Genomic DNA, 12586 nt, shown 5'->3' with positions numbered 1-12586 from the left:
TGCTAGCTATTTAGCTCGTGTTTTAACTTGTGACTATATGAATATGTCGCTTTTATCTTTTAACCGTCTTCCAGATTTGGTTGTCTTAAGACGAGTCTAGCTCATAACATATCTAAACACAGTAAAGGAGAATGTTGACTGAGGTTCCGACTGAGGCACGCTCAACTGTTATTGGAGCAAAAAAGGGGCGGGGCTTAGGAAGGGTCAATTGTTTCCTGCTATCTATTAAGGGTGACTGTTACAGTATTCTGGATGAAGAAGTCATTTAGACCTACAACCATAGAAACTAGTCTTTGAAAACATGTTCATTACTGCCATTAATGTAAATCTCAACCTGTACTGCTCTGTAATGTCATAGGGTGACCGTGGGTTCGCTGGACCTGCTGGACTTATGGTGAGTTCATATTAAATAGAACATGAATTTATAATTTACCAGTGTTTTATCATCTGTAAAATCATGTTTCATGGACAGCCTATACACAACCTTCTTTATTCTTATTGTTTTGAACTACTGGGAGAAACTGTTTAGTGAGGGAATATAAATAATGTGTACGTCACTGTCTTTGTGTTTATTTCAGGGCCCAATTGGACCAAATGGACAAAAAGGAGAATATGGCTTCCCCGGTCGCCCAGTGAGTGCCTGTTTGTTGTATTCTTGTCAGTATATGAACATCCGCTTTGTAGGTACAGAGTCTACTGAGGCACTGGTACTCAAAACTCAATGCAAGAATGAAATGTACAGTATTTCTTAGTGCTAAGAGAAACCTTAGTTATTCATTTGTAAGTAGCTTTTAAGTGAGGAACCTTCCACACTCCCCATTACCTAAGATTCTGATTCTCTAATCAAGATTGTATCTCTCAAAAAACAAAATGTAGTGGCAGATACTAGCAAGAACATGTCTGAGTAATTAAACAAATAAGCGATGAAGGATAATCTATTACATGCTATTACACACTGTGCACAAAACACTCATGTGTTTCATTCTCTTTCTGCAGGGACGATCTGGTGTGCCTGGGAGGAAAGGGGACAGAGGAGAGTCTGTCGGAGTACCGGTAAGAAGAAAAGGAAAAACCTGAGATTTTCCTGTTGTTAAAGCCCTAATCAATAATCTATTTGACCATTTCAGACAGATATTTGGTGTTTGGGAGACACTTTTGTTTACATTAGGATTACTGATTGTACCTTACAGCTGCAGTAGGTACATTTTATGAAAATAAGGATAGAAAGACATTTTAGGTTGGAGGCCTGAAGACAGGCGATTGTTGAGTTTTATTCCAAGCACCAGTATTTGACAACCTGAGACTGAGACTTAACAATCAACTATCTTTTTTGGTCGTGATTGGTTGTTTTCATTCAGGCCCGGTGGATTCTTGCCAATGCCATTAGGAGCACTAGGGGGAGCCAGAGGAACCTGATTTTTTCACAGGTCTCATGTACTACTGTCAGGATGTAATGAAATTTTCAGAAAATAAGACAAAAGTTATTTTTTATAAAACTTACCTACTGCAGCTTTAAGTTCCTTTTCACTTCACTTTGGAGTTGTGGGTTATCTGTCTGTCTGATACATGAGATGTGGCATGTGATAATTCTGTCTCTCTGTATCTCTCTCTCTCTCTCTGTATCTCTCTCTCTCTGTATCTCTCTCTCTCTCTCTCTCTCTCTCTCTCTCAGGGACCTCCAGGTCCTCCAGGCCCACCTGGACTGCCAGGAAGAATTATTGGGCTGGGCGGAGTAAGTTTCCTTCTGTGGCTTTTTATTTCTCTTATTTGTCATTTTCAGTTAGTGGACAGGGATGATGATGATATTGATCATGATAAACTTTATGTTTTATACTTTACATTGCAATACGTAAAAGTCTGTTTCACAGGCATATGTTGGACATGAAAATGCCTTTTAATTCAGTTGGCTTTGGGTCCAGTTTTCACTATTTCTACGAGCCGTCTGAATCATTGTGCTGTAATCACATAAAATACATTTTGGCTTTAAAAAAGAACTGTGTATCTGTAGATATCAGTCTGTGCAGCACCAGTATCATTGGAAGTCAGTTTGTGTTTTTTTGTCTGTAAAGATCATCTACAGAACAGTGTTTGCCACATTCCAACTAACAGTTGGAAATCTTTTAGTCTGACTACGCTGCTCTGCTTTGAATTTTAAAGACAGTGTTTCCGGTGCGCCCCAGACCGCACTGCAAAAAGGGACGAGTAAGTCTGAGTCGGACCATCTGATTGGTCTGTTTCAGTTTGAAATGGGACCATCCGGTGGTTCTGTTGGTGTGTGGGTGTAGCAGCATGGCAGCTCTCTGGTCTGGGCTACAAACAGCACTCCCATCTCTTTTACGTCCCTTCATTTTCTCCTCTCCCACCTCCTGGCTCTCCCCTGTCACTGCCTTAACATTCCTCTTGTATGCAGGTTGTATCTAGATATGGATTTCATTATCGTATCTACCTGACACATATTTTTGATTGGATCTACATACAAAATGTATTGAGAATAGTCACCAGATATAGATGCATTAGTCACCTGATGTGGCTGCTCCAATCTTTTGTTGCATCTTGGGTTCATTTACACCAAGATGTTCTGTGAGTTTGTTGAATCCAGTCTGATCACCCAGGATGAATGTTAATGGCAGGGGTCCAAGGGGGGGTCTGAGTCTGAGTCCTGCTTGCCTTGTCTGTCCTTACTGTCCCCATCATATCAGGAGGAGGAAGCTGGGTGAAAATTGTTGATACTCATCAACTACTACTTCTACTCTATGTACATCAGAGTTGGTGCCGAATCACTTTCCAGTTCAATCAATTCAAAAAAGGATTCCATAGAGAATATACTCCTAAAATGTGAGGCATTAGAGGCTTTCAATTTTTATTTCTTCCAAAGAAAAGCTCTTTCCTTAATTGATTGTATTTAAAGTGAGATATATCAAACTCTGGCCGGCCTTTCACTGGGTAGACAGTGGTGGAAAGTAATTAAGAACATTTACTCAAGTACTATACTACAATTTTGAGGTACCTGAGTATTTCCATTCTATCCTGTTTTATACTTCTACTGGATTACATTTCAGAGGGAAATATTTTTACTCCACTCCATCCATTTGATAGATTAATATTCTGAATCTGCAAAGTAACTACTGAAACTTTGCAGATTCAGAATATTAATACAAAATATAACCAACAAGTAAAATCAGACATATTATTATCGGTTAAGCTACACAATACATAAATACAGTAATGCAAAATTAGCCCCACCTTAATAAACTGCAACATTAAAGTGATCCAGTAATCTATATTATTCTGAAATGGGTCATTCTGCTAAATGAATACTTTACACTTTACTGTACTTTGAATGCAGGACTATTTTTTAAATCTAGAGATCTAAGTACTTCTTCCACTCCTGTAGATAGAAATGGTGTTAGAGTCTGTCGTGGTGCTGGGTGTGTGCGTTCTGTTTGAAGGTGACGCAGCAGTTTCTACTCGGCTGAATTCCAATCGGATAAACTGGTGGCGGGCTCTTTGCAGGGACTATACACAAATTCTTATCAAAGTACCAGTTACTGTGTGAAGTTCAATATAACTGTGCCAACATTTAACCCTCATCCTAACAACATATTTAACATTCAAACACTGGGATCCTTGGGGACCCCCAAAATGTTAATTTATTTCTTCTCAAAACAGTATTAGTTATTAATACTAATATTGCTAATAATGTCATCTGAAGAAAAACAAAAAATATTTTTTTAGGATGGTTACAGTTCATTTTCAAATTGTGTAAAACTAAAATAGACATAAGGAAATCTCGACAGGTGAGGGGCAATGACAGTACCTGCCCTGATAGTGTGTGCTACTTTGAATTAATAAATAGTTCCATCTATTCTAGTCTGTGGATAGCCCAGTCTGTAGAATGAGGGTTAAATGTGAAATTTGATGAGAAATATAATTGTATAAGAGCTTGTATTGTACTGCAGGTTTATACAGTTAAATCTCATGATGTATTTTATATGGTTAATTATTGAAAGTCTCAAAGCAACTGTCATGAATATGTGAGCCACCACACATTTAACTGCTGCAGTGATTTATTTGACAAACAGGGGAAGTGGTCCTATGATCTACAGTACATTTGTTACTGACTGTTTTATATTAATAATCTATTAGGAGCATGTTGCCCTCATTTTATATACAGTTTTTGACTAATCTGGGATTATCCCAGCTGTCTTCTGGAGTAGCAGAAGTGCGTCAAGGCCCTGAAAATATAATCAACTATACCATAGGACATCATTTATCATGTGTACAAATCATCATGATTTGATGGTTGTCGACAGCAGATTGCACCCATCATAAAGTTAACACCTTCTTAATGTCCATTTGAGCTATGTGCAGGATGCTACTGACAGCTATCAGTGTGATGTAAGGATGCATACTAGTGTCAATTTTAATTTAAAACAGCAGCAGGTAAGGTGTAGTCTGGCAGAGGCCTCCAGGAAGTCACTGACAGTTGTTGTAAAACACATTCCCCCATTAAAAAAGTTAGTTTAAATTAATTCATTTTTGAACCAAGATCTATTTTGTAGAGACATTTAGACACCTGATTTAATCTTGTTACCTAACCCGTTCTATTTTAACCACCACAGCCAGAGAGGGCTGTACGTGCTGCTGCCTAAAGCATGCATCCCTTGTGTTTAACAGGTGTTTTTGCAGAGCTGATATAACTGTTGTCTTATTTAATTATAACCCAAGTTTTATTAATTTTAACATTGGTGTTTGTCTGCTATCACATGCTGGTATCCATGTAATATTAATGCATGTGCGTGTTTCTGTGTGTAGGAGTCAGTGACAGGGGATGCTAAAGGAAACAAAGGAGATATGGGAGTACCTGGAGAGCCAGGCAACCCTGGTAAGACCTTTACAGCAGACACATTTACTACCACTGAAACTTGTAAACAATAAATGACTGCAGAAACTTAACAGTAACATTGATGGCGTGTCATTTCTCTTCTCAGCGCCCGGGTTTCCAGATGGAATTGTGGTGAGTACTGATCTGTTGCTTAAAACAGCAGCAACATGTCATGTTAAAGGTGCACTGAACAATGGAGTTGGTGCCTCTGCGCTCATTGTTTTGGGTTTAGGGCCCACTTCTTTACTGTTTTGGTTCACTCTCACTGTTCTCACCAACAGCAAGCAGCTTCTTTCAGCTATTAGCCACTGTACTGACAAAGAAAGCGACTACCTGGTACCTGGTTGTTCAGTCATGCTCAAGGTGTAACAGACAACTGTTGGCTTCCATGTTGTACACCTCTGCTTCTTGAAAATGGTCATAAAAATGAATGAATGTTGATCCAAGAAAGTTTTATTTTGGAAGCCTGTTCTCTTGATCACTAACTGATCTGATTATTAGATGATTCATGCTTGTGTTTTTACAACTTAGACGGTGAGCTATCATTAAGAAACTACTGTATGAATTTATGTAATTCTCATTGGCTCTTGCTATAATGGGAGAGGCTGTGCTTTTTATAAACAAAGAGGCATAAAGTTTGAGAGGATAAAAACCCAAGAGAGGACTTAATATTGACATTGAAAGAAGCTCCTGGATTCTCCTGAACTTATCTTTAAAGGGCGTGTGGTTGATCTTCTGTATGCTGGTTTCTTTGTCTCTTTTCTTGTGGATCTCTCAGGGTGCTAGGGGTGATGCAGGATACCAAGGTCAGAAGGGAGAGAAGGGTGACAGCGGTCCGCCTGGTCCTCCAGGACTGCCTGGGAGGTCAGGACTTGTGGTGAGTCACATCCTGAAAACGGTTTGATAATTAGTTAGTAGTTATTCATTCAGTTCAGCTGCAACAGAGTGAAAATATTCAGCTCAAACTTAAAAGCAGTTACCAAATGAATGTCTGTTTATACACTCCTGCAGGGTCCAAAAGGTGAATCCATCGTGGGTCCGCCAGGACCTGTTGGTTCTCAGGGCCAGCCTGGAGCCCCCGGGTTTGGACGACCTGGTCCCCGAGGGCCCCCAGGCCCTGCTGGATCCCCAGGACCAGCACCTGCATATGGATCAGGTATGTGTCAGAGACTTCAGTTTACGTTCATAAAAGTTATAGACCGCATGACTGTCTTGTATCTGTTATATGTATTTCTGATGTGTCATCATCAGCTGTCAGTATCCCCGGACCTCCTGGTCCTCCCGGTCCACCAGGATCTCCAGGATATGCCAACCCGGTAAGATACCTGCCATTGAGCTAGGCACTTTACCCCTGGTCTTATGTTCCCTTGTCTAGTGACATTGTTTACCTCATTCTACCATGATGTCCCTTAACACTGACAGTTAAAACTATAACAACAAAGTGTCCTGAAGGCACAGCACTGACGCTGTGATGCTGTGTACATTCAGGTGACCACCTATAAGACGGCCCACGCTCTGAGCAGAGAGACTCACCGTGCTGCAGAGGGAACCTTGGTCTACGTGTCTGAGAAGGGAGGAGAGCTCTACATCAGAGCGCGCAACGGCTGGCGCAAGATCCAGGTTGGCTGTGCTGATACTCCTCTGTATCACCTGTCACTTATCATCAGTGTACATGAGACGTTGAATTTTCACAAGCTTTACAGCTTTGAGTTTACTCCTTGTCACATTTGTGTCATCATCTAAAGTGCCATTTAATCTAATGAGAGCACATTTGACTGGTGAAATCAACATAGTTCTTAACCAGACTGTGTACGTGTGTGTTCCTCTTTCAGCTCGGAGAGTTGATCCAGAGTGGACCTTCCTCCTCAGCAGCGTCTCAGGCCCTCAGCAGATCTGCAGAATGGAGCAGACCACACAGGGTCCACAGCCAGGTTCTCTCTCTCTCACTCACTCACTCACACACAGACACACACAGACACACACAGACACACACAGACACACACAGACACACACACACAGACACTAACAGACACTAACAGACACTAACAGACACTAACAGACACTAACAGAAGAGCCACAGCAGGAAACAGACAATACCGAACCTGAAAGACTCGATCCAGCTGTGCTCTAGACTGGAGTAATGCATACATCTCTGGAAACACATTTACAACTCAACATACTAATTAGTGTTTGTTCAATAGGAGCTTCAAGAGGGCAGTCGAGGATATCAGCCCAGCTATAACGTACTACCACAGACCTTCAACGCTGTGCCTGGGGTGAGTGTAACAAACACACCTTTACACGCACCTATCCCACATATTTAACATTACCTGGCAGTGGTGGATAATGTGTCTGATTTACTGTGTTTTCCTCTGTCCCAGCTCCATCTGGTGGCACTGAACGCCCCGCTAAAAGGGGACATGCGTGGGATCCGGGGAGCAGACTTCCAGTGCTACCAGCAGGCACGCTCCATGGGCCTGACAGCCACCTACCGGGCCTTCCTGTCCTCCCACCTCCAGGACCTGGCAACCATCGTGAGGAAGGCGGACCGCACTGACATGCCTGTGGTTAACCTCAGGGTGAGGAGAATTTTATGTTTACATTTACAATTTATTTCAAGATAATATTCTCAACACTACTCAATATTTCTGACCATTGATGGGTTTTTCATTACTTAGGGGTAAGACTGTGTTCCTAAAGGTTTAAAGTTACACTCAGCCATCATAATAGATGGTGTATTTACTACTGACATCTACTTTGGAAACGATTCAGTTCTCTTTTACCACTCTCTCCACTCAGGGTGAGGTGTTGTTCAGTAGTTGGATGTCCATCTTCTCTGGGAACGGAGGTACATTTAACCCATCCACAGCCATCTACTCCTTTGACGGACGTGACGTGATGACGGACTCAGCATGGTGAGTGAGAGAGAGAGTGTGTGTGTGTGTGTGTGTGTGTGTGAGGGAAATGAAAGCTAATTACAAATTGCAGATTTTATGAAAACCCAATTGGCCTGAAAAGTCTCATCCAAACAGGTTGCTGCAAAGGTTTGTGTGACTGTGTGATACAAAATTAGCAAAAATTTTCCTGTTGTCGCTCTGACCAGTTGTTGTGATCGTTCCAGTGCTTTGCATTATGGGACACAGTAGGCGAGGTCCAATGCATACTGGAGATTTTTTCCGAATCAGTACGACATCTGGGTATTTCTGGCATACTGCAGATTTTGCCTTTGTTTGCATGCTGCTTACTACATGCTACATTTTGGGCAAATCAGTACGTAGCTCTAGTGTAGTAGGCGGTTTCGAGTACAACCATAGCTCCTACTTGGGTTCTTATCTCAAATTTGGTAGCACCAATTAAGTTCAGTTGGGTCTTAATACCGTTTATGTAATACCGTGTGTCTAAACACCTACCTGCATTTAATAATACTACTAGTGTAACTAATTACTAATACATTTTTGTAATAATATTAAAGATACAGCCCCCCAAAATAACTAGTTATATTACTTTTGTTGTCACTCCCTAGTGATTTGAAATCCAAAAATTCAACCACATCCTCTGATTCATTTTTGTAATCGTGCACGTCACCAAGCAGGACAGAAGCTTGGAGAATGGAAACGCTTCCATTCAGCGGCTGTAAATATTCCCAGTGCTTTGATCTGAACACAAAACTGGATTTTAATCGTGGACAGGATAAGAACTAATGAGGCTTGTGTCTGGTATGTGGTGGATGAAATGTCCGACCCTCCATCTTTTAAAGGTGGATTTGCAAGATAGACTACAGTATGTGTTGAAATAGAGTTGTTGTTTCTCATCACTAGGTACTGTTAGCAGGGAGTCATAAGTAAAGTCATAATATTACTTTTGAAAAGACTAACGAGTAACGAGTAATGAATTATATTTTTTGAGTAACAAGCCCAACTCCCTCTCCCTCCTCCCCCAAGGCCAGAGAAGTTGGTGTGGCACGGCTCCAGTACGGTGGGCATCCGTCTGACCACTAACTACTGCGAGGCGTGGAGGACGGCTGACATGGCGGTGACGGGCCAGGCTGCCCTGCTGCAGACGGGACGACTGTTAGGACAACACACTCGCTCCTGCTCCAACCACTTCATAGTGCTGTGTATAGAGAACACGTATGTGGGGAACACGCATCAAAAGAGGACCTGAAAACACACACACACACACACACACACACACAAACACACACGCAGGCTTGCTGAAAGTGCAGAGTAGAGACACAGCGCTCATACATTTGAATTTGAGTGGGAAACACATTCGGGCACATACACACATGATGATGACATATCACTGCATAGAAGTTAAATCCAAGTACACAGACACAGACAGAAGGCACTTGTGTTCGCACATGCAGATAAAATATGCACGTTAACACGCAGAAGCAGGCGCCTACGCAGCACACACACACACACACACACATTTGAGTTCCTTTCACCTTGTTTACTTTCATTTTTAGTGCCAATGTGTAATCCAATACTTCATAATGTCGCCACGCATCCGTCCCAGTCTGAATTCAAGTTATTTATATTCACTATGATCATGTTACAACGTTGGGATTTAGAGTATGTGGTGCTAAAGTGAAAGATATCAGTAGAACACACCTTAGCAGTGTTTTATCTTCATAACTACAAATCATTTATTTTTGGAGTATGTTTCCTACAGTTTCTATCAGTTTCCCTAATGTGTGGAAATGAACTACCAGACTCTTGTTTGAGTTGTGTGGCCCATCACTGTGAACATTAAGTGTGCTTTTTTTGTGGTTTTTGTTATGTTACTGTTGTATGGTGACGCAGTTTAGGTGTAGAGTGTGTGCGTTGCATTAGCTCACAACAATAACATTCAGACAACCGTAACGTCGACTTTATGTTCGCTGTGATGGATTAGACACTGTTAACACATCTGCCAGCTGATTTTCATACAGGGAAAGGGATGGAAACCACTGGCTGTTTAGAAATAAAACAAATTAGACATTTTCTTAAGTACGACAGCATGGTGTGCAGAATGGTTCAAATACACTATGATTTATGATTTGTAGTAAATGGGCAAAAACTTGCTCATTGTTCAATTTCAGGCAAACAACGTATTGTAGTCTTTATCGATACTATTGTGGATTCTTATGAACTCATTACTGGTGGAGAATATCATTTCTGAACATGACAGTGTTGTAGTTTAGAAGCAAGTGTTGTGTATCAAAGCGAGCTGTTTCTGAGGACTTTCACACTGCCGGTTGTGCAAGAAATAAATCAGGTTCGGCTCATTTAGGATCAACAAACCGCATGAAAAGATCAAAACCAACACTGTGTTATCTCTTAACTCTCCTACCCTGTCTGCGGCTCTCTGCCCCAAGACCACTGGTTGTTAAAGAAGACATACATCTTTAAACACAGCTCACAGATAGATTAAAAAGTGCTGCTGTTCACTGTACACACACTGTTACTCAGACTGGAGGAAATAGTGCATTTGTTGGGGACTACTTTCAGCAGTGGATTAATACATATTTGTTGTGTTAGTGAGTATTTGGGGCAGCAGGACGGTGTATGTGGGATAAACTGAAGCCGCCAGGAAGAGCGCCGGGCTTTGAATCCGATTTGACATGGTGGCCAAACGCAGTTGTTTAGGAGTATGCAGGGTTTTAGAAATAGAGTTCCAAAACCTAGACTTGATAGGGGGTTTGGGGACATACAAGCATCAAAGTAAAGTTCTTTTTAGACAATTATTTTATGACTTTCATTGTTTATCCCTCTGAAAATAAAACTGAGGTCCATAAATGGTGATAAGTGGTGAGTAAGGCCATGAGGTGGTGTTACACAATAAGGGTACTCGTGAATAAAAATACTCAGTAACTGAGAGTACTGTCCCATTTCACAGCACTGCTTTCGGTCCAATTACATTTGGAAAGTCTAAAGGAGCTGCATGGTTCAATCATTTTATCCCCATTCGAGTTAGCGGCGAGCTAAACTGGAAGTTAGCGCGGCAGATGTCTCTAGTGCACTTGCTCTATGGGCCCCAGGATGCAAAATTATTATTTTATACTGGGAAATTAAACTCTTTTGGCTTCCATTAGAATGAACAGAGCTCCACCTCCAACCCTGTATCCAGTTCTCCCATAATACATCTGTGGATAGACTCAAAATAAACTTCAGTGTCATCCTGTGCAACAGTGTGGCTCATTGATGCGTTTTTAATAGTTTTTGGAGAACTACGGAACTCTATGGCACAGAGGAATTAGATATATCAGAATTTGATACACTCATAATATTTGTCAGTAGATACATTGTTGGTTTAGGTCTTTAAATGGGATTTGTTAGAACAATATAGAGGCAGACTTACCTTTAAGTATGAGCACAATGTGAACAATTAGGAAACATACAGTTTACTGTACATGTGTAATGAAATATTCCTTTTTTACCCTGTAATGTCAGGCAGTCTCATCATCATCAGTCTCCATTTCTGCCATATTTTAGATGTAAATACTCTGGGTGTAAATGACTTCCTCCTAGCAAGGTCAACCAATCACAGCATCATTCACATTTTCCCATGTTTTTCCAGGCCACTGAAACGCCCCCAAAAAATGTCTGGAATTTACCAAAAAACATTTTACCACTAAGATCTCTAATCGTTGACTCCGCAGATATTAAACAAATATTAAAGACATTAATCATGCAAGATAAAGCCCCCTGCGGTTAACTTGCTGACTCACCAGTGTGTTGCAATTGGCATCCCGTAATCCAGTATTAAAGATTGATTGTGCAAATCAGGATAATACGGCAATATTTTCCTGCTCTTCTGCTGAACTTTGGTCCTGCTGCTCGCAATAAAGCGATCTGAACTAGTCTCAACATTAACATCAGCGTTAGTATTAGTATTAGAGTTGAAATCAATGCGTGATTCTCATTAATTTATACAGTAGCAGGACGTAGTGTGAAAACCTAGCGAGTTCACTTTCAGATTTTGATGAAGTTGGAACGTGTACAGTATATATATGTGTGTTGTTATTGTCCAAATGTTTTTTACTCTGTAGATGTAGATTTTGTATGATGCACACTAAATGATTTTCTCTCACCAAGCGCTGATTGAGCTGTAGTTCTGTCTGTAAAGATGACGTAGGCCTGGCTGAAAGGCACACAAATGTTGAGATATTCAGAGTTAGTCTTCCTGATGTCTGATTATGTATCTGTTCAAACAAAACTTGAGCTTCTGAGGAAAAAGAAGGTTTGTACTGACTGACTGGTGCTCACTGAATAAATGTCTTATTTTGTGTTTTTTTTTAATGTGGTGACTCCTTCATTGTCCTTCACTTTATGTCCACCAAATCCTAGAAATGTCATTCCCAACTTTTGTTTTTAAATTTTACAGTTTAAAATTAGAAATGAAATCTACCCAGCAGATAGAGACAATGTTTAAAAGGTCCAGTGTGTAACATTTAGAAGGAATATGATATTCATAGGTATGTTTTCATTAGTGTAGAATCAACAGAATATAGCAATTGTTGTGTTTTTGTTACCTGAGAATGAGTCATTTTATTATATTATATTCCACTGGACCTTTAATCACATTAAAATAGTAAAAAATAAGATGGAGTGTGGGGTGTTCTCTTTTTACTTTAGCTTTGTTTGATATGATTAATACATTTGCAACCCTCTCTCCATTTTATTCTTTTTAAAGTGAGCCTTTGTAACTTCTGCT

At 40.6% G+C, this 12586-nt stretch overlaps 1 protein-coding gene across 6 annotated transcripts in view; it reads left to right on the top strand.

Annotated features, from left to right (window-relative positions):
- The window catches only part of col15a1b (collagen, type XV, alpha 1b), a 54166-nt gene extending 41995 nt beyond the window's left edge, over nucleotides 1-12171 (top strand). For 5 of the 6 annotated variants that reach the window (XM_051427282.1, XM_051426980.1, XM_051427047.1 and 2 more), the window contains 16 exons: nucleotides 359-394; nucleotides 579-632; nucleotides 997-1053; nucleotides 1673-1732; nucleotides 2158-2202; nucleotides 4816-4885; nucleotides 4992-5017; nucleotides 5664-5762; nucleotides 5897-6041; nucleotides 6137-6201; nucleotides 6374-6505; nucleotides 6718-6816; nucleotides 7087-7161; nucleotides 7267-7464; nucleotides 7685-7800; nucleotides 8827-12171. In XM_051427282.1, coding sequence (XP_051283242.1) covers nucleotides 359-394; nucleotides 579-632; nucleotides 997-1053; nucleotides 1673-1732; nucleotides 2158-2202; nucleotides 4816-4885; nucleotides 4992-5017; nucleotides 5664-5762; nucleotides 5897-6041; nucleotides 6137-6201; nucleotides 6374-6505; nucleotides 6718-6816; nucleotides 7087-7161; nucleotides 7267-7464; nucleotides 7685-7800; nucleotides 8827-9049 — 1500 coding nt within the window. In that variant the 3' untranslated portion in view covers nucleotides 9050-12171. The remainder of the gene's footprint in view (nucleotides 1-358; nucleotides 395-578; nucleotides 633-996; nucleotides 1054-1672; nucleotides 1733-2157; nucleotides 2203-4815; nucleotides 4886-4991; nucleotides 5018-5663; nucleotides 5763-5896; nucleotides 6042-6136; nucleotides 6202-6373; nucleotides 6506-6717; nucleotides 6817-7086; nucleotides 7162-7266; nucleotides 7465-7684; nucleotides 7801-8826) is intronic. The other variant, XM_051427128.1, reaches the window with a different exon arrangement.
- The last annotated feature ends 415 nt before the right edge of the window (nucleotides 12172-12586 follow it).

Source organism: Dicentrarchus labrax, unplaced genomic scaffold (assembly GCF_905237075.1).
Source record: "Dicentrarchus labrax unplaced genomic scaffold, dlabrax2021, whole genome shotgun sequence".
NCBI lineage: Eukaryota > Metazoa > Chordata > Actinopteri > Moronidae > Dicentrarchus > Dicentrarchus labrax.
This window is presented reverse-complemented; position numbering and strand designations above follow the sequence as displayed.